General features: G+C 53.4%; 1 protein-coding gene across 1 annotated transcript; it reads left to right on the top strand.

Moving 5' to 3' along the window:
* Nucleotides 1-578: 578 nt before the first annotated feature.
* On the top strand, nt 579-23,236 carry Mpped1 (metallophosphoesterase domain containing 1). The gene is made up of 4 exons (XM_055627051.1): nt 579-799; nt 16,385-16,500; nt 18,831-18,944; nt 20,985-23,236. Exons 1-4 carry the CDS (start codon nt 642-644, stop codon nt 21,101-21,103), a joined length of 507 nt encoding a protein of 168 aa, XP_055483026.1. The 5' UTR covers nt 579-641; the 3' UTR covers nt 21,104-23,236.
* The last annotated feature ends 2,294 nt before the right edge of the window (nt 23,237-25,530 follow it).

Raw genomic sequence — 25,530 nt, 5'->3', positions numbered from 1 at the left:
CTCTGGGCACCACTGGTCACTCCGAGGCTGTTACCCTCCTCTTTTTTGTGACGTGATTGTGTAGTTCTTGGGTGTGAACTTCACAGATGGCATCAGGTCATAGGGTTCAAAAGACTGGGCATCCCCAGGCCTTGTTTTGGCTGTGAATTCCATGTCAGTGCTGCCCAGCACTGGGGTTTTCTGAGAGCAGCGTCTCTGAAGCTTTGAGCTGGGCTTTACAAAGAACTTGCATGTATAGATCCGTGGTAGCTGGAGCTGGCGGCCCTGTGAGGATTTCTTCCAGCTGGAAGCAGCCAGAAGGAAGGGAAGCAGAGAGGAACGAGGCCCTGCAGCTTAGGTGCTGGGAGGATGTTGCCCTTGGGCTCAAGGGCTGATGTCCAGTAGAGGCCACGCAGGCAGAGCCAGAGGAAAGACTGGATCACGGCCTCGTCCGATTCAGACCACAGGCTGGGAGCAGTGAGGTCCCCCCCTCACTGATGGATTGCTGTGGCTGTCCCCAGCGATCTCCCCTTGATGGCTCTGTGGCTTCCACAAGAGCCGCCAGCAGCCTGCTCTGTCATGTCCACCCCGCAGGCAGCCTGCCCTACGAGTACAAGATCGTGATTGCGGGCAACCACGAGCTGACCTTCGACCAGGAGTTCATGGCTGACCTCATCAAGCAGGACTTTTACTACTTCCCATCTGTGTCCAAGTTGAAGCCGGAGAACTATGAGAACGTGCAGTCACTGCTGACCAACTGCATCTACCTGCAGGACTCGGAGGTCACGGTGCGTGGCTTCAGGATCTACGGCTCCCCGTGGTGAGTGTGCCCAGCCCTCGTCTTCAATACCCGTCAGGGGGAGGCAGCGGGTGGTGGTAGCTCTAGTCTCCCAGAAGTTCTCAGGGCTCATGTCAGGACGCTCAGGGCCAGTGCAATGAGGACAAGAGGATCTGGTACGTAATTTTGTCCCTCTCACCCTCTGTTTGACCAAGGCAGGCCACTGTCATCCCTTGGGCCTCAGTTTCCCCATCTGGAACCAAGGAAGGGTAACTCATTTATATCCTCTGTGCTATCTGTTTTCCATGCAGGAAGTTGCTGTTGACTCCAAATCACTGACAGTGATGATGATAAAGAAACTGAGGCTCAGAGAGAGTAAGGACCTTCTATGATGACACAGCTAGTCAGGGGAGAGGCTGCAGGGATTTCTTTCAAACAGGAGCCTCTAGCACTAGCCCTTTCTGCCTGTCTTCTGTTTACCACAGAAAGGTGTACTGTTGTTAGAAAGACAATCGATCCACCTAACTGAAGGAAGACATCTGGGATTGTCAGGTGGATTCACTGATGCACACCCCTGTGTGGGGAACAGCAGCTGTTTGAGGACAAATGCACGGTGCTGAATAAACCTTATTCTGATGGAGACACGTGATGGAGTGGGCCTTCTTTCAGAACTCACCTGGCTGGGTGGTGCTCAAAGTGACCAGGGGTCCAGAGTAGCTTTGTGATGGTCAGTGTGTCCAGGACAGTGGTATTGGCTGTGACAGTGCAGCCATGGACACCGATGGTGACAGTGAAGATGGTGACAGTGATGATGTCAAAATGGCAGCGATAATGGTGATGGTGGTGGTGATGATGGTTATGATGAAGATGGTAATGGTACCGATGATGGTGCTGATGATGGCTGTAATGGTGGTGATGATGAAGGTAATGGTGATGATGATGGTGATGAATGGTGATGTGACGATGATGATGATGGTTATGATGGTGATGAAGCTGATGATGATGGCAATGTTGATAAATAATGGTGATGGTAACGATGGCTATAATGGTGATGATGAGGGTAATGGTGATGGTGCTAGTGGTGATGATGGTTATGATGGTGATGATGATGGTGATCATGGCAGTGGTGAGGTTGGTAGTAATGAGGATGGTGGTAGTGATGGTGATCAAGTGATGAACAAGATGGTGGCCTTTCTGCTGCTGGCTGTGGCATCATGTGATTAGTCGATGAACCAAAACCTCCGAAGTCCTTTTGTGGGGCTGATTTGTTATCCAGCTTCCACAAGTGGACAGATCTATTGGCCTGGGTGTGGCCACAGGGTATGAAGTGCTGGCAGGGTAAGAGGAAGCTCCCAGAGGAGGTGGATGACCCCAGCCTTTGAAGGCAGGGAGGCAGTGGCACTGACTGGGGACATAGGCATCTGCAGGGTGGAGGGCTCCTGGTGAGCCCAGTGTATCTGGGAAGCCCTGGGCCACGGTGTTCGAAGCCCCTTGGTGACTGAGGCTGAGGTAGGTTTAGAACCTGTCTGGATCCTATAAAGCCCAGGGGAGAAGGGGCGGGGCCAGCCTGACCCATTCTCCTGCTCCTGGAGGAGCCTGCTGTCTCTACCTGGAGCTCATGGTGCTCATGGGTTCCAGGTACTCTCCTGCTGCTTGTGAAGGGTTTTGGGGCACTCAAGGATGTGAGGGACTTGAAAGCAAAGGCAAGGAGGTGAGAAGGTGGCTGAGGCCAGTGTGGAGAAGCCTGCTCATGGGACAACTCATCAGGGGCACATGCTGGGAGTGTGAGCAAAGGCTTGGATCCTAAGGCCAGCACAATCTGGGCGGGGCAAAAATGGGGTGGGGCCATCAGGGTGAGAGGTGGAGGCTCTGAATATGAGGTCAAGAATCAGGACTGGATCTCTTTGCTTTGTGGTTTACAACCCGCCTCAACACACACACACACACACACACACACACACACATACACACACACACACACAGACCCCTCCTTAAATAGAGGTTTTGTAAAGATTAAAGGCATGGCTTAGAGACCTGAATAACTTTAGCCTTATGGTTTGTAGGCTGTGTGACCCTGGGCATCACTGGGGGACCTCTCTGTTCCTTAGCCCACTTTCCTACAGAATGGGAGTGGCAGTGTGCCCTCCTCCAGTGAGTGGCAGAGGGCTCCCCTGAGCTCATGGCAGTCGCCATAAGTGCTCAGAGAATGGAGACCTGTTTTATATGCCTGTTACAGGAATGCCCTTCCTACATGGTCTAGTAGGATGAGGGGAGTGGAGAAGATGGACAAGGCTCTCAGGGTCCCACCACCCAGCAGCTAAAATCACCGACATTAGGGCTTCCTAGGTGTGGTCCTCTGTCCAGTCCAGGGGAGGTTACACCCCATCACTGAGTTGGCCATGAGGATGAGGCTTGGGTGAGGCCAGCTGCCAATTCAACTGTCGTCCCAGAGGTCCCATTTCATTTGTGGCTTTCATTTGTGACATTACTGGCCTCTTTAGTTCCTGGCTGCTCTCAGGTCCAGTGAGCAACAGGATCCTTTCTTCCTCACCACAGACCTGTGTCAGTGGGAGCATAGACTGCTCAGCAGAGTAAATGAATAGGGTGTGTGTGTTAGGGATGGGGAGGCAGTAAGCTGTTTAGTTGTGCTCCTGAAAGAGCATAATGAGATCCAGGATGCTCCTGTTGGACTGGGCTTTAGAACTGGTACAAAAGGAGGTGTGGCTCAGGGAAAGGGACTCTCACATTTCACAACCTGGCCATGCTATGTACCAGGCTTTCCTTGGCTTGGTGACATTAGCATTCCCAAGGCCATTCTGCGTGCATAGTTCTGCCCATTTCTTTGGGGCTGGGAGCAGCCTGACGAACTGACAGTATTTTCCTACATTCAGCTGAGATTACTTGGATCTGTTTCTGTGGTACTGGAAGAATTGAGCCCTGAGAGCTGGGACCAGCATGCTGGTGAAGCTGGGTCTCTGGGAGTGTGCCTCAAACACAGGCTGCACAAACCAAGGCACCACTGCTGCGGCCCTGTGACGCTGGGTAACTGTGCCTCTGTAGTTCCATGGGGAAATGGTGCATTCTATCAGGACTTAGGGTCAGTGTGGTTCTGTCTGCTTGAAGACCTAGAACAAGGTAGGTACCAGTAGTGGATCATGGTTCTTGTAACTCATGTTTGGAAGCAGGTTAGCTCTCTGCCAGCTGAGGGTTAGGCTAGCATCCACCCCCATTTTACAGTTGGGCAAGAAGAGGTCCAGGTGGGCACACGGTTAAGCCAGGATTTCCAAGGCCCCAGACTCCTAGCCAGCTCCTGGCGAGCTCTGCCCTCTCTGTAGTTGAGATCATGCGGTATTTTTCTAAGTACCACTTGGGTGTCCTAGGGGACACGGAGGGCTGAGAATCATCCTCTCAGATTATCAGTAAATGCATCAAGTCACCCACGGGTATTTATTGAGAGCCTAGACCCCACCGAGCTCTGTGGACTTGGTGGCAGCTCACCACTGCAGACACTGACATCTGAGTTTTTGCCCTGGTGGCAAATGATGGTCAGCAGCTGTCCTCTGGATTTAGGAAGAAACCCTGGAAGTTGGGGCCATGGAAAAGCACCACAGAGAGAGCCGGGAATTAAAGCGATCACAGAGCTAAGGAGGTGGGGGTTGGTGTGGTGTGGCTGTCACAGGCAAAGGCCAGGACGCTGGAGAGGGCACCAGGCTTGTGCACACTGTAGTGCTATTTCCAGGCTCTGAGTGGGTCACGGTAAGAGACAGCAGCCACAGGCTGGGCAGCCTAGGTCCTTCTACCCCTGGGTCTGTGACTGGCAGCCCTGCCTTCCCCCAAGCTACTGAGAACCAGGATTTCCAGAGTAACTGTCCCTCCAGGGAGGGAGTAAGTGAGGGCCAATGCCACACTGAGATGGGTGCTTGGGACCTGCTGCCTTCCGGTGGCTCTTTTCCAGGGCAGCCTTATGGATCCTGCCCCACTCTGCATGTGTGCATGCGGCTGCACAACTCAGGGATGCTCACCTAGAGGGAAGCTGTGTCACTGCCGGGCCGTGTGTGTACCTGTGGGTTACAGGTGACCTCCCTTCTCTATTCCCTGGTCTCGGGAGGCCCGGGGGGCAGCCATCATGCTCCTGCAAATGAGGTTTCTGTGTATCTCATCAGTGTTCCTGGCCTAGTGAGCTGGCCCTGCCACTGAGCTGCACCTGCATTGACCAAGCTATACAGCCCCCCTGAGGCTCAGTGTCTGGCCAGCAAATGTGACAGTGACATCAGGTCACAGCGTAGGGATGTATATTACCCTTCCAGGTCCTTTTGGTGGAGAAGGGACCCTCCATGGCTGCTGTCCTGGGGATGCCAGAAGCCACACACATGGAGTGGAATAAACCAGCCCTTAAAAGTGTGTTCATAGCTTCAGGACCTCCTAGTCTGGCTATGGACTCCGCCCAGACCTGGGTGAAGTGTGTGGGATGAATCCCGCACCCCCCCCCCCCCCCCCCCCCGGGGGGAGGGGTGGGGGGGGGACCCCCCCCCCCCCCCCCCCGCACCAGCTGTGTCCTGAGGTTTGAGGTAGACACGCTCAACCTCTGGTGAGCTACCCCCAGGTCAGCGCATGGTGGGACAGACAGACTGATGGTTCTTGAATACAGATGATTCAAGACATGCCTAAAGCCCTGGACATATTGCCTGATGCCTGGAGCTCAGTGATCTTTCCAGCTTCAGGGGCGTGGTTTATGCCAACAGGAGGTTGGGATAGACTACACAGCATAGGAGGGAATAAGCAGGTTGTCACCATGGTGGGAAAAGTGTCATACACAGGTCTGCAGTATGAGAGCCCATGTGGCTTTAACAAACAGTGATCTGCTTGACACGAGGGGCGTGCAAGCAGGGGTCTGCATGCCGGCAGAGATTTCAGGTAGCTGCCTTCAGACACCTTCCCGCTTCTACGTGGTGAGAGCTGGGGATCCAAACTCCACAGGGCCATTTCCCCAGTCCTCCGATCTCTTCGGCAAAGTCGGTTTGCCAAGTGACATTCCCTGCCAGCCATTGCTCACCTGTACCTCTGCCAGCGCTTGGAACTTTAAGGCTTTAGGTTTTACTCACTCTTGGGTGGGTGCTGGTACTGGGGTGAGGTCTGGAACCTTGCCACAGTTTCTGGCTACCCGTGTTCCTCTTTTAGGAAGTGCCTCATCTTTTGCCTAGTCAGTTATTTGGGGGCGAGGGTAGTCTGTCTTTTGGTTGGTGTTGTTGGTGTGGGGATGAAATTCGGAATCTCACACATGCTAGGCAAGTTCCCTTATCACTGGGCCGTCCCCCTGGCCTGTTCTTTCTCTTTCTTACTGGTTTCTCGAGAGCCTTGACGTGTTCTGAGTGGGAGATGAGTCACTTAACCTTACTTGGCAGGTCGCCTTCCATCTTGATCTGCCTTCTCCTCACCCACAGAGCCATGAGATGAACAGAAGCCCTAGATTTTGGTGAGATTAAATGTCTTTGTACTTTTCTTCCTGGCTTCCTGGGTCCTGTTGATGGGATCTTCCCTCTCAGAGGGAATCAGAGAGATTCTCTCTCTTGCTCCCCCAGAAACACACTGCTGGCTTTTCAGGCTTGGGCCTTGGGGCCCCTCGGAATGGTGACACTTGGTGTGGATAAGGTGTGTGGGGGGTATCATCTGTGATTTTCCTTGTGGACACCCTTTGGCAAGCACCATGAAGAGAAAATTCGTGCTCGTCTCTGCAGCCTTGACTCCACACCAAGTCAAGGGTCTGCCCTAGCCCCTCACTCTACTAGCTCATTCAGAAGGGGACAGGAGTGTCTTACATCACCCTAACAACCAACTGATTTCTCCAATATCACCTCTGCTCACTGGAATACTTGCCACCAGGGGCTTCTTCCACACAGTCTCTCTATTCCCAACTTCGGAGCCTGATAGAGGACCTGGCTTATGTTGTTAAATGTCTCTTGAAGGGATGAGTGCACACGTGGGAGGGTTCCAAGCAGCAAGGAGCCCACTGCAGCCCCTTCCCGGGACTGTTTCCCGTGTTTGCATCTTCCTGTGGCCTCTTCTTGACCTACATCAGCACCTCCTCACTCCCTAGGTTCCTGTTCCATGCTGGACTCTGAACAGCATGGCCGGACAGTGCCACCTCCTGGCTCACCACACTGCCCTAGTTCCTCAGACTGAAGGCCAGATGGCCACTTTCCCATGCCTTTGACCTGGGCCTGCTTTCCTCCAGCATCTGGAGGGTAAAGGGGGGAGGCAAAAATCTGGGGAAAACCTGCCTCCCTCGTGGGCAGAGTGACTCTGTGGGACTCTTGACACGTTGCTGGTCCCTTCCAGCTGGGCGAATGTCCATCACCTAGAGCGGCTCTGGGGGCAGAACTAACAGCACGAAGAGGAAGGAGTCAGCTTTTGCAAAATCCTGCTTTTCTTTTTTCTTTCTTTCTTTCTTTCTTTTCTTTTTTTTTTTTTTTTTTAAATCCTGCATATATACCCTATTCATTTATGGGTTTTGGATGCATTTTTTGTTCTCATTTAACTAAAAATGGCCTTGATTTTTTTTTTTTTTTTTTTTTAAGAAAAAGAAAAAAAGGAGTGAGGGAGAGAGTGGAGTTGGCACGCAGCAGGCCCATCTGCTCTAATTACTTCTGGTATTTTGAAAGAAGGGAGCTAAACCTGCCGAGACACTGAACTTGGGGAAGCGGCTGCGGGGCCTGTGCCGTGGCGGCTGGGCTCAGATATTGATTCTGTGCTTGGCCGGGCTGCCTTCCATCAGAGCTTAAGGAGAGGATTTCTCTTGTCTCTAGGAGCCAGGGCGACCAGCCGAGCACTCTGCAAGGCTGGACTGAGAACCCAGCCTGGCATGCAGGTGCCGGCAGTGTGGCTGTGGTTAGAACCTGGGCCTTGTGAGCTGGTGACACAAGGAGTCCCCTTGCCCTTAAAATTCAAAGAGGCCAGATGGAGACATGGCCAGACACAGAGGTGGGGGTCGCATCACGCTGCTGGCTGGCTGTGGCCACCCGATGTTGGGAGATTGGATAACAGAGGTTGCTTTTACTTGGCTGATAGCCGCAGACAGCACGTCTGCAGCCAGGCGTGGAGCAGTGACTGCCTGGTGGCCTCTGGGGTGGGGAGGAGGAACAGACTGGGGGTGGGTACCCACGTCCTCTTTGATGTCCCGTTCTCCTACTTCGTACGGTTAACTAGGCCTGCTGCACAGCTTCGGGCAGGAACGGAGCAGCCTGGGAACGCTGTCTGTCTCCGATGGTGCTTAGGGAAGCCTGTCGACGTGACAGATGTGTGTCCTACTGCAGTCCCCAGGACAATCAGTGAGGCTCCCCAACTCTGCCTTACTTTATAGATCAAAGCACTGAGACCGGGGAAGCTGTGCTCTGGAGGAAGTCTCCACAAGGATCAAGGGGAGCTGGGCCAGAGAGGGAAGCATGGCGCCCTCGGGATAGCCACAGCGAAGTGCTGCTTGAATGTCCTTCACTAGGGGAGGAGCACAGTATCGTGTCATGAGCCCACCCTCCTCCGTGCTTCCTCTCCTTCCTCCATGCCTCTGGCCAGAACCGGTTCAAGGTCTGGGTATAGGAGCAGTGAATCCAGAGTATTGCCCAGGTCTGAGCATCTTGCTGCCCTGAGCTAGTCTCCACCACTCTGGCTGTCTATAGGTTCAGCTATGGTTGCCTGCTGGTGGAACACAGTGAGCCGGCTATGCCTACCCAGCTCTGCCTATGGTCCTGGCTACATCCCACCTGGCTTCCAGGAATCCTTGTGCGTGCCTTCTTGTCAGCTACCAGCTCTGCTGTATGCAGGGTTGGGACCTTGTGTGAGTGAGGGGCCGGTCCAGGACCCAGCGTCCAGCGTTAGGCACAGCCATTGCCTTTTCTTTTAGTAAAACCCTTAGCAACCACATCTCTGATCGTTCTCCGGTGTGATGGGCTTGCAAGGTCCTGTCTATTGGGACTCAGAGTAGGTTCTGGGCAGCCCAGTTAGAAGTCATAGCCCTGTTTGGTGCAGAACCCAATTTAGGGGATTGCCCGCCTCAGTCTGCGGTATCTTGGCTTGGGGCATGCTGACTGTAGGCTGGGGATTCACTGCTGGAGGTTTGAGCTCCAGAGTCTCTGGTAGAGGACCCTACGCTGTAGTCAGGGCTGAAATTTGCAGTCTACTGTTTTATTGAAGCTCTTGGGACCCAGCTTGAAGAAGGTTTGTCTGAAACCTGTTCCCTCCCCTCCCCTGGCTTGGTGGCCTCTTGCTGTCTTATTAATGTTAAGTGTCATTCCCCTGAAGTCTCCACACAACATTTGTCTTGCATCTTTGGGTGGCTTTAGCCTGAGGTTATGGCCGTCACAGCTTATTCAGGTGACCGAGGCAAAGATTACCTCTCCTCAGCACCCAGGCAGGCCACCGAGTGGCTCCCCCGACCTGCTCTGCCCGATCTGTGTCCTAACAGGACAGGCAGGGCTACGGCATCTTGTGCCACAGGCAAGCTGGAGATGTGGAGGTGCTGAAGGGCTGGCCTGCGATCTCAGCCCCAGGCAAGATGATACTTCAACTGGGTGCTGGTGTGGGTAGCCTTCCCCGACACTGGCCTGACCCTCTGGTGGCCACCATGGACAGCAGAATGGGTTGGGCTTCGGCTCCTGCAACCCGGCGCCTCTCTTATCCTGCGTACAAGAGGCGAGGCAGGTGGAGGTGGTCAGCAAGGCCACCTGGTAATATCTGTCGCTGTTTGCAGGCCACATGCAGTCAGGAGCCACGTGTCTGTTCAGGGAGCTGTCTACATGACTGGCTAGGCTTGGGTCCTCCCCAGGAGAAAAAAAAAATGCAACCCGTGAGACCCACACGGGAGCCAGCAGCACAGGGCACAGCCCAGGCCCCCAGAGACCCTGTCTGTCAGCCACGAGTGGGTTCACGGCCATCTCACCCCTTGCCTCTCCTCAGCATCCTTGGCACACTGTGCTGCAGTGGGGTCTGAAACAGGAAGAGAGTCCTCGGCTTCTGGACCCTACAGGGCTGATTGTGCACGTATCTGTGCACACACGCACATTCAATACGTATACACGCATGTCCATATAGTCAATAAACACACAAGCCTGTACACATATTCATCATACACACATGCCTGCAAACACATTTTGTGTAGATATGCGTAGGTGGAGTAGGGAGGTGCACTCAGGGACACACACACACACACACACACACACACACACACACACACACACGCACACACACACTTCTTTTCCCTTCTCCTGTCCACATCTTCTGTCTCTCATCCTGAGCCACCGCTTCTGTGTTGCCCCTGTCCTCTCTAGCAGGCTGCTGTGCGCCTGCTTCCTCTCCCACTCAAGATTAACGCCTGAGATGAATCCTCTGCCGTCCCCCCACAGAGCGCCAGCAAAACAAAAGATGAGTGATTGCGCCTATCGGCAGGGTGGGGAAAATTAATTAGGAATGACAAGAGGGACCCGCTCTGTAGTGCTCCGCTTTCTGCTGCCAACCTGCTGGCTGCAGTTGCCGCCCCAGCAAGGTGTATGGGTGGCAGGACACTGGGCAGCTGACGGGGCCCTGCCCACTCTCCAGCAGCCTCAGGCCATACTGCCTACTACCTATCCACTTTCCCCGGCGCCTGGCCCCAGCATGCCAGCACCCAGGGGACTGAGGGGACAGCCGACTTAAGTGTCTGTCCTAGTGGGAGGTGGTATGGCCTGTAGGTGGGAAGTCTGCACTGTGCTGGCTATAGACCCTGGGCTTGAGAGCGGCAGTCCTATCCCTGCCCTCTCCAAGCCTCGCTTTTCTCTATTGCAAAAGGGGATGACAGCCTAGTTGGGGTGCCAGGGGCTTTGAGGAGCGGCTGGGGCCAGTGACAAGCGGCGCTTTCGTGTGAGACACCGTTTAGCTGTGGCTGGCCTCTTGGGAGCGGCGGAAAGCTTGGCTTCTGTGGGGCTGATGGGAACATCCTGCAGGTGAATTGGCCTGACAGAGATGGGATCTGTGCGGGATCCTTTAACAGTTCAACAACAGCTGCCATCAGCTTCCAGGCCTGAGCCACTGGGATGAGACACCGGAGCCCCTCAAGAGGAAGGAGTGAGAGTTCTGGGGTCCGTCTCCTGCTGTGTGAGAAAGTCCAGTCCACCATGGAGGCAGTGAGGGTCCCTGGGGGTCAAGCTTTCTGGGTTACCAGAGTGCAGGTGGTGGCCGTGGGATCCAGGTGCTTCCTTGTGAAATGGGCATACTCTGCCACCTGGGTGGGCTCCCGAGAGGGCGAGGAAGCTTAGCAGCTGGCAGGCATCCTTGCTAGAGTTGTCGTTTTTTGGAGCTTGACTGGCAGGTCCTAGGGCAGGGCTCCCAGGAGGGTGCTGAGAGGAGGGCGCTAATGCGGAAGTTCTTCATACCTGCAGCCAGGAAGAGCGCCTGCTGGCTTGTTCCAGTTTTCATTCATCTTTCATCCATGTACTCCTTGGACAGACCTTCCCTAAAGGGCCACCCGGGCTCAGCCCTCAGCCGGGTATAAGGGACTTGGAGGCAGATCTGAACACTGGAGCTGGGCTGGAGGGGGTGACAACGGGCCATCGAGGTGGGTAGGGGGAAACCTGTGGCCAAGGAGGGAGGTGCTCAGGAGACACTTCTGGAAGAGATGGCCTCTTTGAGTTGGGCCTCATGAATATGAGACGGGGTGGGAGGTTAGGAAGGACCTCCCACGTGGGCACAGTAGGAGACAAAGCCTGGGGATAGGCACGGGCGAAGCTGCTTATGGAACAGCCAGCGACAGCCAAGGCTGTGGGGGAAACTTCGTGGGAACCTGGGCTGGATTGTCTGAGTCAACTGGGGTAGGGTCAAGGTCCTGTGTGCCAAGCCTCGAGGACGGCGTTTGTCCTAGAGGCAGTGGGGAGCCATCGAATGATTTGGAGGGTGCACAGGGACCCTGTGAGGGATGTGAGCTCTTCTTCCCCTCGTCAGCCAGGCTGAAGGCTCCTCCCAGGGAGCCTGAGGGAGCTGCTCAGGCAAGAAGCGTCTGTGGAAGAGAGAGCTGGTACCTGGCTACCCCCCGGGGGGGGGTTTCTTTGCATCAGCCACCAGCTTGGGCATGGGATGCAGGTATCTGGTATCCTGGAACAAATCCTCCTCACTCCCGTGTGTCCTTAGATATGCCCCTTGGCCTTCTCTAAGCTCACACTTCCTTGTGCCTGAAAAGGGAGACCTCCCAGCAGTTTCACCCCAAAGGTTAACAGAGCAAATACATGTGGAGGGTGACGAGATAGAAGGATGGTGTTTTTATCATGTTGGGTTGGAGGAGAGAGCCTGGCTCTGGACCAGCGTTCCAGGTGCTGAAGTACTCTACCCTGGCTATGCCACTTAGGTATGGCTCTGCACCCCAGCTTGTGCGTCTGCGGGAGCCATGGCGGCAGACACCTCCCAGGATAGGTGTGAAGACCGAGAGGCCCCTGAGCTGCATCTCTGTAGATACCCCCTCAGTGTCTGCTCCCAAGCGTAGCTCTCTGGCCTGGAAATGCCTTAGGGTCAGGTCTGCTTCACCTGAGGCCTCCACTGCCCAACACTCCAGGCCTGGGAGATGGGTTCAGCTGGAGGTCACTCTCCTCGGCTGCATCCCTGGGAACATGCCCAGCCTGGGGCTGAATGCTTGCTCTGAGGAAGCAGAAACTGGGGCCGGGGAGGCTCTGTTTCAGCTGCTTGTTGTAGAGGATTGCCTGTAGCCCCGTCAGCTGTCAGGGAGCCCAACTTCATGCTTCAGGGGTGCCCTGTAATGATTGGCCATGAGGAGGTCATTTATATTGGCTAAGCGGGCCTAATTAGGTTTGATCTGAAGGTTAGCAGAGGCACACAGAATTGCTGTTAAGGGGTTAACCTTGGAGAGATTACGTTGTATTCAGCGCTCTGTTAAAGTTTGAATTAATTTTTCCCATGGGTTTGCTCACATTCTAATTTTCAACTAAATGAGACATCTGTTTCAGAAAAGGAAAATTTGCTCTGGTTGTCATGGCAACTATCATTCTGTAAGAAAATTATTCCAATGGTTACTTTAGAACAGAAAGACAGAGATTCAGGACATAAAGCCGCCTTCGGCTCAGTCGGAGTTCTGATGGACCACTCTCCTTGGCTACGAGATGCCTTGGACGGTGAGACCCATGGAAAGGTGGAGGTGGTACCAGGCCTGGGAGTTAGGCTGTGGTGGAAGTTGATCCGGGGGCTCTTGGGCACCGTGGCTAGCATCATGGCTGGAGCTTTCATGGGTGGTATTCTAAAGTCAGATGGCAGTGAGGGCCAGGGCAGTGTGGGTGTCCTCCCTGGGAAAGGCCGGGCAGCCATACAGATCCATACAGAGAGCTGGTCACTGTGGTTGTTCACAGTGCTAGGTTTCACTGGACACAGAGGATCAGTGCGCCCCCAAACGGGACCCCAGGAGGCTCCAGTGCAGACTGTACATTGAAGATGGTCCCTCCTTTGTCTCTGGGGCCAGCAGCAACTGATGGTTCCTGGCAGCCCAAAGGCCTCAATGAGGCCCTTGGGGTTTGCTCAGGCCTTGCCTACTGACACAGCCACCCAGAACTGCCCACCGCCCAGAGAAAGCCCTCACTGAAACCACCTCAGAAATATCTTCCAGAAACTTCCCGCAGTTTCTGCCTCCCTGTGCTTCCCAATTCTAATGGTAGCTAATGGTATCTGGGCCATTGCCTGTTTGGAAATATACTCCTGAAGTCTATGGCCATATCCTTGTACACCCCTCTTCCTCCATGTTGCTGCCCTCAGGGGTCAAGCCTGGGGGAGATGAAGGGCCAGTCCATGGCAGAGTCAGTATGGCTGACGCTGCTTGGATGACATCCCAACCTGTCAAAGAGATGCAGACAGCAGCCAGACTTCCAAGAGCTGAAGTCCTGCTGGCTGCCGCCTCTGACCAGGAGTAAGGCAGTAGCTCGCCTGTGCTTTGAGGGTTTGGGGGAGACTCATGGCCCACAGGTGGGTGGGGTGAGACAGGGAGGGAAGGAGAGGTAGCAGACAGGGGGGATGGGCAGCGGAACTGTTCCAGGCTCGATGCCCTGCTTAGATCTAATTCCACACCACACTCTGTCTGGAGTGTCAGGGAGTGTGGTCCTTGGGTGTGGAATGGCTCCTCTGGGTATCCCTACCAGAGTCAGTGTCCAATTTTCCCTCCAGAGCAAGGCTCTGTGCAAGGTGCTGGGTGAGGGGAAGATGGCAGGCAGGAGTAGCCTGGGCTGGGGCCCATGGGATATCTGCTGTGTTTCTGAGAGTGGCTTAGGAGAACTAATGGGTACCCTCTCACATACCGATGAGGCCTCGTTCTGCCATGTAAATATTTGATTACATTCTTGAAAAAGCGAAGCCTGTTTGGAAGACAGCCCTAGACATACACTGAGAGGCTTCCATGCTACTGAGGTCTTTCTGACCCCTGACCCCTTCAACAGCACAGCTCTGAGAATTCTAGACGGTGCTTCAGAAATTGCACAGCCCAAGGAATCCACAGAGACAGGCTGCCAGTACTCACCAGAGAAAGACCTCACCTTGTGACCAGGGTGTGTGCCTGGAGGTGAAGGTGGGGTGTTTTTAGTTAAAATGCTATCAAGCTGAAGTTCCCTTTTTGCTCTTAGGCTCTCTGAGGTCTCCTATCCTGCTTCCTCATTAGAAATGCTGCCAGCCATCAAAAATGCAGTTCAGAAAACCTGCCCCAAACGAAACCTTACACCCGGGCTTTGTGGTTGGCTCTTGGGAGAGGTCTGTGGTGACAGGTGTGATGGTGATGATGGTGGCAGTGGAAGTGACAGGGATAGTAGATATTGGTGATGATGATAGTGATGGTGGTTTTAGTGAGAAATGATGAAGGTGATGGTGGTGGTAGAGATAATGATGGTGATGGTTGTATGGAGGTGATGGTTGTGTGGAGGTGATGGTGATGACGAGGTGATGATGGAGGTGGCAAGGTGGGTTGATGTGGTGACAGAGATGGTTAGAGGTGATGGTGACTGTGATGGATGTGATAGGGATGGTGAAAGTGATGACGGTAATGGCTGTGGTGGAGATGATGGTAGTGACAGGGATGGTGATTATGGATGTGGTGATGTGGATGGTGGAGGTGATGAAGGCAATGATGGAGGTGATGATGATGGAGGAGAGCTGGATGGTGGCACAGTGGCAGAGCATGGAGTTCTCACTGTGGAGCAGTGACGCCTCTATTTCACAGAGAACTTCCAACTCAGGGCTCCTGAGGATTCAGGTGTCTGCTGGTCATGGTCAACCTAACTGTCTTTAAACTCACCCCTTGCTCAAGGTGACACAGGTGACAAGTGGTGAGCCATCCTAATCTCAGCCAGTTTGACTCTAGGGCTCCCTTGAAGCTGTGTATAAGAAGACAGACAGAGAGAGAGAGAGAGAGAGAGAGAGAGAGAGAGAGATAGAGAGATCCCTTCAGAAGAATGCTTAGCTTTCTGCATGTGGACAGGAGCTGCTTGAGTGAACATATCCCTGACAGGGCCACGTCTGTCCTTTGCTTCTCTTCCAGTGGCCGATCCCAGCCTAACTACTGTCCCCCGACAGATGCTTGGGGATCCTGTGGGAAAGGTGGCCATTCTGAGCCCGGACCTTGATCCCTGATTTTTCTTTTACATACCTGGAGTACAAATCCTGGCCTCTAGCCCAGGGACAGGCCACCTTCTCCAGGCAAGGCTCTGGAGCCTGCTCCAGGGGCTAGAAAAGCAGGTGGAGCTACAGCTGCTGCCATTAAATGCCTGGGGCTTAGGACTCAGGACTGGGGTGGAGGAGGCTGGCATGCTCTGCCTGGCTCTGGCAAGCTTCCCTGGAGGCCTGTGTGATGAAAGACCAGCCTCAGCTTTAAGGTGCTGGTTATGACACAAGGTACCAGGGCTGGTCAGTGTCCTGATCACAGTGGCCAGAGGCTCACACACCATTTATCTGCCCTCAGGGCTGGGGTCCGACACAGAAAAAGGACCTTTGACCTTCAAGTGACCCAGAGTGGCCACCCATCCTTCATACAACCAGGTCCAGCTCTGCAGGCTTGATGGTGAGAACAGCAGGTCTGGGTCTGAGAGTGAAGGCTCCACTTGCCCTGTGTCACCCAGGCACCTCCCCTTCCTGTGCAATACCCAGCAAAGACCCCAGTCTTACAGGTCAGAGCCTACAAGGATAGGACTGGGAGTGCTTGAATGAGGTTCTGTGAACCCCTGGGACTGCTAAGTAGGCCACTTCTGGTGGCTGCCGACAGTGTAGAGCTCTTGTGTTCACAGGCAGACACGCAGCCATCTTGGCCAAGAGTAGGATTCAGGTGGCAGCTTCGGGCACATGAGGGGTTGTGGGGGCAATGCCTGGCCTTAACCAGCTCACAGTGTGTGCTGGTAGGCAAACCAAAGAGCTTCCTGTACCGCCCGGCTGCTCTTGCTCCTGAGGTCTGCCTCCATTGACAGCAGCTGGTTGCTCTTCTTGTAGAGGTCCTCCAGACAGTCCCCGTTACATTTTGATGGAGCTTCCGGGTGCCAGGCTGGTCCTCATGGCTGCCTGGCCTTTTGACCTGTCCCCTTCTCTGTGATTGCGCCATACTCTTGAGACCCTCCCTAAAGCCACCGTCTTCTCTCCTAGGCAGCCCTGGTTCTATGGCTGGGGATTCAACCTCCCGCGAGGCCAAGCACTGCTGGAGAAGTGGAATCTCATACCGGAAGGCGTTGATATCCTTATAACTCACGGACCGCCCCTGGGTAAGGCCTGTGGTCGGTCTCTGGTTCGCCTGCTCAGGCTAGCGAGAATGCCTGCCAGTTTTGAGGATAAAGGGTCTCTTGTCTGGGGCTGTACCCAAAGGAGCCCTGGGTTGGCCTTCTGGGTCTAACCTTCTGGGGTGCCACTCTTAGCAAGCCCATGTCCTCAGGGCTCAGGCTCCACCTCCCAATGTAGACCTCTGCTCTGGTCTGAGCTAAGGCTGTTTGTTGCTCACCTGTTTCTCCTTCTAGGACCCACTGGCTTTGTACCTGGCCCTTGCAGCCTGCCCCTCTGCTTTCTTTCTAACCTGCCTCCCAGTTCCCTCCTCCTTTCTCTAATGATGCCAGAAGTTTTCAGGACTTGTATCTTGTTTGACTACTGTGGCCTCCTTGCTGCCCTCCAATCTCAGCCACCTGTTCCTACCCCCTTTGCAATGGAGGAGGCCCTGAGGCCCTGGGCCTCTGCTGGGACAGCACAACATGAGGGTGACCGGCCTTGTGCCCCTCCCCCACAGGGCCTCAATTTCATCTGAGCTGTGTGGGTTCTGTGGCCTTCCTTCTCCTCCTCTCTATTTTCCGTTTTCCTCCCTTACTTTCTCCATTTTCTTTTCTTCCCTCCTTCCTTATCTTATTTCCTTATCTTCCCCCCTTCTACTATCCTGATTTATCTCCTGATCCATCTACCCATCCATTCATCTATCCACCTATCCACCATCCATCCTCTACCCATCCATCCACCCATCCATCCATCCATTCTGTATCCATTTATCTATCCATCCTCCATCCATTCTTTATCAATTCATCCATTCATCTTTCATCCATTCAGCCATCATCACCCATCCTCAATTGTTATCTTCCATCATCCATCCATCCTCTATCATCCATTCATCTGTCCTTCATCAACCATCTATCCATCTGTCAACCTGCCTACATCCATTTACCTGCCTATACATTCACCCACCTTCTCACCATTTATCCAGAAGCCATATCCTTTGGCTCCCTGCTCTCCATATGTCCTGTTCCAGTCACAGAGCACACTGCACACCTCTTTTGGGACTGCACATGTGCACCACGTGTCCCAGCAGGTGCTAATGGACTTCATTTCAGATTGCAGTCACCAGGACAGTTGGGATGATAGGGAACCAACCCCCCCAACCCCATCTTGGCCCACACTGCCATGGAAGGATGGGGCCTGTGAGATTCCAGTTCCTAGGGCAGTGCTTCTGACAGCTGGAGGAAGCCAAAACACAGAGACACGAACCTGTCTGTGCATGGTCTAGGAGCTGTGGAGATTAGGACCTAGCGCTACCACAAACCCCAGTCCTGCTCATTACCTATTACCTGTCTCTGCCTCCTTCTCTCTTCTCCTCTCCCTCTGCGAGGCTCATACAGGTCGTGCTGTGTCTCAGCACCTTTCTCCTAGTGGAGCTTCCTGGGCACACTGAGTCAAAGCTCTCCAACCTTTGCTGGTGACTCTATAGTTTATCTCACCCACCCAAACAGAGAGGAGCCAACAGAAACCTGATTGCTCACTCGAGTCATCAATTATTCTTCGTTTGTGTAGCCATGAAAGGATAATAAGCCACCGCCATATGGGGCTGCTCTAGGAGGCTGGCGGCCAACAGACACAGCGGGCACCATGAGAGCATGTCTCAGCCAAGGAAACTAGCTTTATGCTTCTGAACACCTCCATCCCCTAACCCCCCCCCCCCCCACACACACACGTATCCCAGGCTGGCCTCAAACTTTTGAGATAGCCAAGGATGGCCTTGAACTCATATTTCTGCCGTCACCTTCCCTGAGCTGGGATCACAGCCATGCACTATCTCATCTACAGTGCCCCAGAGTGTCATGATAGGCAAGCAGTCTTCCAACAGGGCTATGCCAAGGCTTCTGCTGGGTTTTCTAGAGAACATCTCTGAACTGGAAATTCCCCTCTGAGACCTTGCAGGCTCCGCTTTGCTTCCAGCCGCTGGGGTACCATGGACTCAGTTTGTTCTCTGCAGTGAGAGGCTAGAAACAGCCACTGAAGCCGCTATGGGCTCCAGTGGTTATTTGCACCTGGGACCAGGTGCCCAGCCTCCCGCCTCTTGTCAAGGAGTCTCTTACCGCAGCCCTACCAAGGAAAGGCAGGTTGGGCTTCCAGGAACTGCCTCATCATGAGGCTTCTCGCTCAGGCAGGGCAGGTTCTGGAGCTCGCTGCCCTGGGCGAGGGGAGCTATGTTGGAGCTGTAGCATAGGACTCCAGGTCCTACCCAGTCTGTGCTAACAGAGACGTGAGGTTAAAGATGCCCGCTGGCCTCCCTCAACACCCTTGTCGTCTTCTGGCACAGGCTTTCTAGACTGGGTGCCCAAGAAGATGCAGCGTGTGGGCTGCGTGGAGCTGCTCAACACGGTCCAGAGGCGAGTCCAGCCGCGGCTGCACGTCTTTGGCCACATCCATGAGGGTGAGTGGGAAGGCAGGAGGAAAGGAGCCCTCACATGGGGGGTGGGGGTGCCTCTAACTGGCCCTTTAGAGGGGTTTCTTGTCTTCCTTAAATCCTGCTCACTAGCCTCCTCCCTGACTTCTGCAGGAAATAGCCCACATCCGTGGTCCATGCCTAGGCCACCTCACATGCTTGCTGCCTTGGCTAGTATGGAAATGCTGGCTAGCAGAAGGTGAACTCATTGGAGTAGTGGGGATGTCCACGCTGTGGGAAGGCGGCTCACAGTCCTGACCACCCACACTGCCCCACACAGCTGTCCCTTGCACCCCAGCTTACCTTCTTAGTCTCAGGTGTTCTTCCTGGAGCCCAGTTTCAACATAGGATGCAAACCCTTGCTGTTGCTTTCAGACATTTAACCTGCCTGTCCCAGGCCTCACAGTCCCATCTCTGACAGGAAACATGGTGGCTGCCTGAGGTGGGGTAGGGACTGATAAGGCTTGCCCCCAAGAGTGTTTACTGGTCGGCTGACCCTGTCTGTGTTTGGACCAGGGCTCCTGGGCTCTCACACTGCCTTCATCCAATAGTTTTCTATCTTGGAAGTAAATAAATTCTAGCCATTTCTTGAGCATCTCTGAGTGGTGTTCTTAGGGGTCAAGAGAGCAGAGCACACGTGTCTCTGGAGAAGCTCCCAGATTTCTGGGCAGCAGCCAGGCAATCAAAGGCAAAAGCATGGGAGCTCATGGGGGAGCTCAGGGACAGTGAGGTTATAATGCTGTCTTGGACCTTCGTGTGTGTGTGTGTGTGTGTGTGTGTGTGTGTGTGTGTGTGCAGGCCAAAATGTGTAAGGTTGCTTAGGACCAAAACCATACCCCTGCATATTTGTGTAGGCAAAATGGAGCTCCAGAAAAGAGCAGGAGAGTGTCCTTTCTGGCGTGAAGACAGTCAGGTGGGGGAAGGGATTTCAACAAGCAGAAGCGGTGGAGAGGGGAATTTGACAATGGCAGCTGGAGTGATTGCGAGGACAACAGAGATGGCGATGAGCGTCACAGTGGTGATGACAGTGTTACAAAGATGGTAGTGGTAGTGACACCAAGGTAGGGAAGATAGTGATGATGTCATGGCAGGGCAATGCTGGTGAGGATGAGGGTGTTGGTGATGATGGTGATAGTGGGGTGGTTATAGTGACGAGGGTGATGACTGTTGATGTGGTGATGGTACCGATGGTGTTGATGACAGCGGTCATGAGGTGGTGGCGTTGATGGTGATGATGATGTGGCTAGGGAATGAGGATTGGTGAAGAGGGGGAGGAGACTCATAAAAATGCTAATGTCATGGTGATTAACAGCAGCATTGGGGATGGCAATGAAGGTGGTAGTGATGTAGTCCAGGGGACAGTGACGACTGATGATGTCATGGTGATGATGGCAGTGATGAGATGGCAACAAAGATGGCAGTGGTGCTGATGGTTACCATGACACTGATGGTGTTGGTGATGATTTTGTTGGTCAGCAGGATGATGATGTCATGGCAATGATAGCAGTGATGGGGATGATGGCAAGGACTATGACACTGATTATTATGAGGCTGCTGATGTTGTTGCTGCTGCTGGTGGTCATGGGGATGATGACGGTGATGGATGGCAATGGCGGCTACGACAATGTGGTGATGCAGCCTGTGGACATAGCACCTGAACACACCTGGCCGATCACTCTGATGATTTGGGTGATGCTGACAGTGGTCACGGGGAACCATGCTGATGATGGCACCATGGTGATGATGCTCATGCTGAGGAAGGTGACATGAAGATGATGACAATGACTTACTCTGTGCTTTTCCTGTGACATGCACTGGCCCGAGCACCGCACGTGGATGGTGACCTCACCCAGTCCCCCTGGCAGGCTCAGAACCACCTCCCATCATCATTTCCATTTGACAGATAAAAAGACCAAATTTGAGAACTGTAGTGGCTTGCCCCCACCCACTGTGGCAGAACATCTGTAGCAGCCACTGCCACCAGACAGCTCCAGATCCTGGTCTGACAGGTGCATGCTCTCTCTCCAGGGTACGGCGTCATGGCAGATGGGACCACCACCTATGTGAACGCGTCCGTGTGCACTGTGAACTATCAGCCGGTGAACCCTCCCATAGTCATTGATCTCCCCACACCCCGGAACTCCTGACTGCTCCCCACTCCAGCTCTGCCTGCCCACGTCAGCTCCGTATGTCTGGCTAAGAGCCTGGATCCCTTAACCCACTTCCTCCCATGCAGAACAGCCCAGACAGTCCATCTGGCCATGGGACCAGCCAGCAATGAGTAGAATCCTTGGGATAAAAGAAATTGCCTTTGACTGTCAGCCTTCTGCCACCTGTAACTGGGGCCTTGAGCAGCCCCCTCAGGGGCACCATGTTCACTTCTGTTTTCTGTGTGTACATCTGTCCTTCATTCCAGGGCCTAACAGGCCCGCATCCACGTCGCTCTCTCACTTGGGAAATGACAGAAGCTCAGTTCGACGCCCTCCTGCTCCGAGAAGCCACCACTCTTGGATGGGATTTGGGAATTTTCATACAAAATGTCTTGCCACCCAAGTGTGTCTGGTGGCTTGTGAGCCCCCAAGGTTGGGGGTGAAGTGTGGCCTGGGCACAGACAGCCCTTCTCTGGCTGTAAGCCTGCCTCTTGTGTGCAGGGGTCTAGGAGTGTACAGGGACATCTCAGGAATTCTGACAGGCCCTGGCCAGGCCTTCAGCAGTTGGCTTGGTTTAGTCCCTTTTCCTTCCTTAGGACCCAGCTGATGATGTGGACAATGGCTGTGTGTCCCCAGCTTCTGCTCAGAGCCTGGATTTGGGAGGCTGGTTCTTCCGGGTGGCCAGACCTTGCTGGTTTCTCATCACACTGAGGCCATCTTGGATCCCCTGAGACCACATTCCTCTGTAGAGCACAACAGCCAGGGGGTTCTGTGGGTTGAGGCCCTGTGCCCAGCCATATCCATGCCCCAATGTGTGTGGCACGCACACTCCTCCAAACCTAGCCTGTTAGTGTCCATGATGGGCTCCACTCCTTGATGTGATTTTTCCCCTTCAGAGGATTCCAGGATGCTTGTCAGTACCATTGGTTACCGGGAGGTGGCGCAGTGACAGAGCTACCCTGGGCACTGGTGGTGGCTGTGCCTCAGGCTACAGCCTTTCTTGAGTTAGGCCTGGGTGAGCCCATCTGCAAGGGCAGAGCCAGGAGGCCCTAGGTCAGGGGGAGGCAGCATCAGACACTGTCTACTTAAAATGCCGATATTTGTTCTTTGTGGACTATTTTTGCACTCATTCTGATTCTTAGTAACATGTCACTGAAACAGTATTGTCCTGACTCTTGAAGTTTTATGCCCTCCACGTCATGCCTCTGACACGAGGGCCTCGCCTCCTTAGCCTGGCTCCAGCCTTGGGGACCAGCTATCCTGGTACCTTCATTTAGGATAATTTTGCTTTATCTACAATCATTCCTGCGATATAGGTACTCTTGCCCTGTTATAGAGATGAGGCCACTGAGGCCAGAGAGGTGAGGTCACTTGCCTGAGGATGCACAGCACAAAAGGAGCAGCAATGAGCTTTGGCTCTCCATCTCTGGCCTCACAAGTGTCCCTTCACTGTCACCACCTACAGAGCAGGGCATGGGCTGAGACTCTTGCTTAACTTTGAAGGGTCCTGTTCAAAACTGGCTTTTGTTCATTCTTAGACGAGGGTCCCTCAAACCATAAGGAATTCTGAGCTTTGAGCTTGGTATCCCAGCATCCTGTGAGACCCACTCCTGAGTCTTTCCCTGCAGGTGAATGAGCCGGGCTCACGTGGCTCACTGTGGGTGAGGCTGTGTTCTCAGCCACCGCTGGTGCCCTGCGCTGGCCAGGAGAGCTGTGCCCCACAGGCCACAGGGCTTCAGGAATCTTGCTTGGGTCAAGTGGTCCCTTGACATTTACAAGGTCTCTCTTCTGTGCCCAGATGCATGTTGTGTTTGGGGCAGAGAAAATACATCTCCTGTGTGGTGTCTCAGCTCCACAGTTTCTGTGTGGACCAAGAACTATTAAAAAAAAAAAAGAAAAAAGAAAAGAGAAAAAGAAAGAAACCTTTTCCTAGGACATCTTCAGAATGCGGCATATTTTTATGTGGAGAAGAAAAGCTGTGGAGGCAGCTGTCTTAAAGAGAAATTTCATTGAAAGTCCTCAAGATTTGAAAGATGGCGGCCTGCTCCTCAATCATTTTGGCATAACTTGATTGTGGCTGTAATTTTTTTTGTCAAGCATGTCAGACAATAAAGTCTTTGTAAAAAGAAAAAGCAGAGTCCTCCGTCTGGCTGCTCTTTCTGTGGGTGTCCCAGGTCATGAGGGGGGGAGAGGGAGGAAGAACTCCAAGTCCTACTGGCCAGAGACACCCCTTACCCTCCCCCACGTGGGTTGGGGAGTGCACCCTCTGCCTGTCTCCCCTTCCCATGGATGCAGGGGCTGCAGAGGTGGCAGGACTGTGTTTGACTGGATGTCTGAGCTCCTAAACAAAGTGTTGTGGTGTGGCCCAAGTACCGGCTTGTCTGCAAAGTGACATGGCCAACCCAGTCCTGGGCAGACAAAAGACTCATGTAATGCCTAAGAAAAGCACATCAGTCTCCAAGTCCCACCCAGTTACAGAATTTCTACCATTTATACCCCGTTATCTATCCAACTAGTCATCTTTCTACAGTCACTCACTTGCCTGTTGACTCAGACTTTCATATGTCCATATGATGAGTAGATATCCATCCATCCATCCATCCATCCATCCATCCATCCATCCATCCATCACACCCATCCACCCCTCCATCAAGCTGTTTGGCCAGACAGCTAACCATCTATCCACTGACAAAATTATCTACCTATCTATGCACCCACCAAGCTATCCCATCCATCCATTCATCTGACCATACACTACTGAAGAAACCATTAATTTATCTGACCCTCAGGATATCCCTCCATTTATCTATCCATCCATCCACCCATCCACCACCAAACTCAGTACCTCCACCCACCCACCAAATTATCCATCCTTCTATCCTTCTGTTCATCTTATATAACCTCCATCCATCTCTCTATTGATCCACCCCACAGCCCTTAGCGCTCCCCGTAGGGCCTCGCTCAGATGGCAGAAGTGCTGGTGGCGACGGTTACAGATTTAGGACAGAAGACTGGTAAAGGCAGATGTGAGGACAGAGGCTCCAGAGAGCCAAGGATGGCAGTAGATATGGGCTGCTAGTTGCTGAAAGGGAGCTTGGCAGTAAGAAGGTGTGAGGAAAAAACACATAGTTTTATTTGAGCCTCCTGAACTGAGGTGACCTGGGCCCATGAGAGGAGGTGTCCTGTGGTCTGGCTGACAGATGACATGAAGTAGACTCCTTTACCGGAACACACCTGACATAATGGAAAGCCAGGCCTGAGGAGTGGCCTGGGCAGATATGCAGTAACGACCTCTGCTCAGCCTGGTTTCCTGCCCAGGGCCTCACGGGCCTGCAGCATCCTTGACTTCTGCACCGTTGCTCCTGAAGCCCCTTTCTGTCTGAGGATCCCCACCAACTTCTGCCCATAACCACTGGAGCCACACCCGGGCTCCTGGACGGGGCATGGCGCTCTGTGGCTGTCACCTTCTGATGCTGTCACATGGATGGAGCTGCTTCAGTGCACAGCCTCTGGCGCCCTCCCTCCCTTCTCCCTCTTCCCTCTCACTTCACACACTAAGCCAGCACTGTATGACTGGAGCCCCATTGAGACAGTATCAGGAATCCAGTCTCCAAGAACTAACGCATTAGAGCACGTGGCTGTCTTGGTCCTTCTGTCGCCACATCTGGATTGCTGGGCTCACAGGTAACAGGCTCCTGAGGCCCTGGGGGTTGAACTCTGATTCTCTTGCTTGGGCACACCAAGCCATCTCTCTGGCCTCTTGCTGACGATACTTTAAATCTCTCTATATCCTGGGAACAAGACTCCTCTCCATCCGTGGGTTGGTCTTTTTTAGTTCCATTCTCAGAGTAAATGTTGAATTTTTGTTTGTTTTGTTGTTGTTTTCCCAAGACAGGGTTTGTGTAGCCCTGGCTGTCCTGGAAGCTGGCCTTGAACTCACAGAAGTCCAACTGCTTCTGCCTTCCTAGTGCTGGGATTAAACACACGGGTCACCACTGTCTGTCGAAAATTTTTAATTAAGCTCGATTTGTCTTTTCTTTCTGTTATTTCATTGTTCTTTGGGTACTGTTATCATTTGAAGCGGGTGTTTCTCAAAGCCTCAAATATTGACAGGTGGTCGTCAGCCAGTGGCTCTATGAGGAGGTGGAGCCTAGCTGAAGGAAGTTACCGTGGCGCAGGTATATAGTTGAGGAGGGTGTTGGGAGCCCAGTTACCCTCCTCCTTCCTGGCTGCCGCAAGGTGAGTAAATCTTCCTTTGCCTTGCCTTCCTGTTACTCACCACCCTATCAGAGGCAACCAGGCCAACGGACCGAATCATCTGAGAGGGTAAGCCCAAGTGGACCTTCCTTCCTTCGAAGTGTTCCGTCTTAGGCATTCTGTCATGGTGAGGAAAAGCTGACTATTACAGGCATTGCTTTCAAATT

This window comes from Psammomys obesus, unplaced genomic scaffold (assembly GCF_907164565.1).
Source record: "Psammomys obesus unplaced genomic scaffold, mPsaObe1.curated_primary_1811, whole genome shotgun sequence".
NCBI classification, from domain to species: Eukaryota; Metazoa; Chordata; class Mammalia; order Rodentia; family Muridae; genus Psammomys; species Psammomys obesus.
This window is presented reverse-complemented; position numbering and strand designations above follow the sequence as displayed.

What these genes read in the sequence shown, in the direction of transcription:
- Mpped1 (XM_055627051.1), top strand. Translation starts at nt 642, where the DNA reads ATGGCTGACCTCATCAAGCAGGACTTTTACTACTTCCCATCTGTGTCC. An exon ending in AACTCACGGACCGCCCCTGG is followed by an intron (nt 16,501 to 18,830) that starts GTAAGGCCTGTG and finishes CTTCTGGCACAG; the next exon opens with GCTTTCTAGACTGGGTGCCC. An exon ending in CTTTGGCCACATCCATGAGG is followed by an intron (nt 18,945 to 20,984) that starts GTGAGTGGGAAG and finishes CTCTCTCTCCAG; the next exon opens with GGTACGGCGTCATGGCAGAT.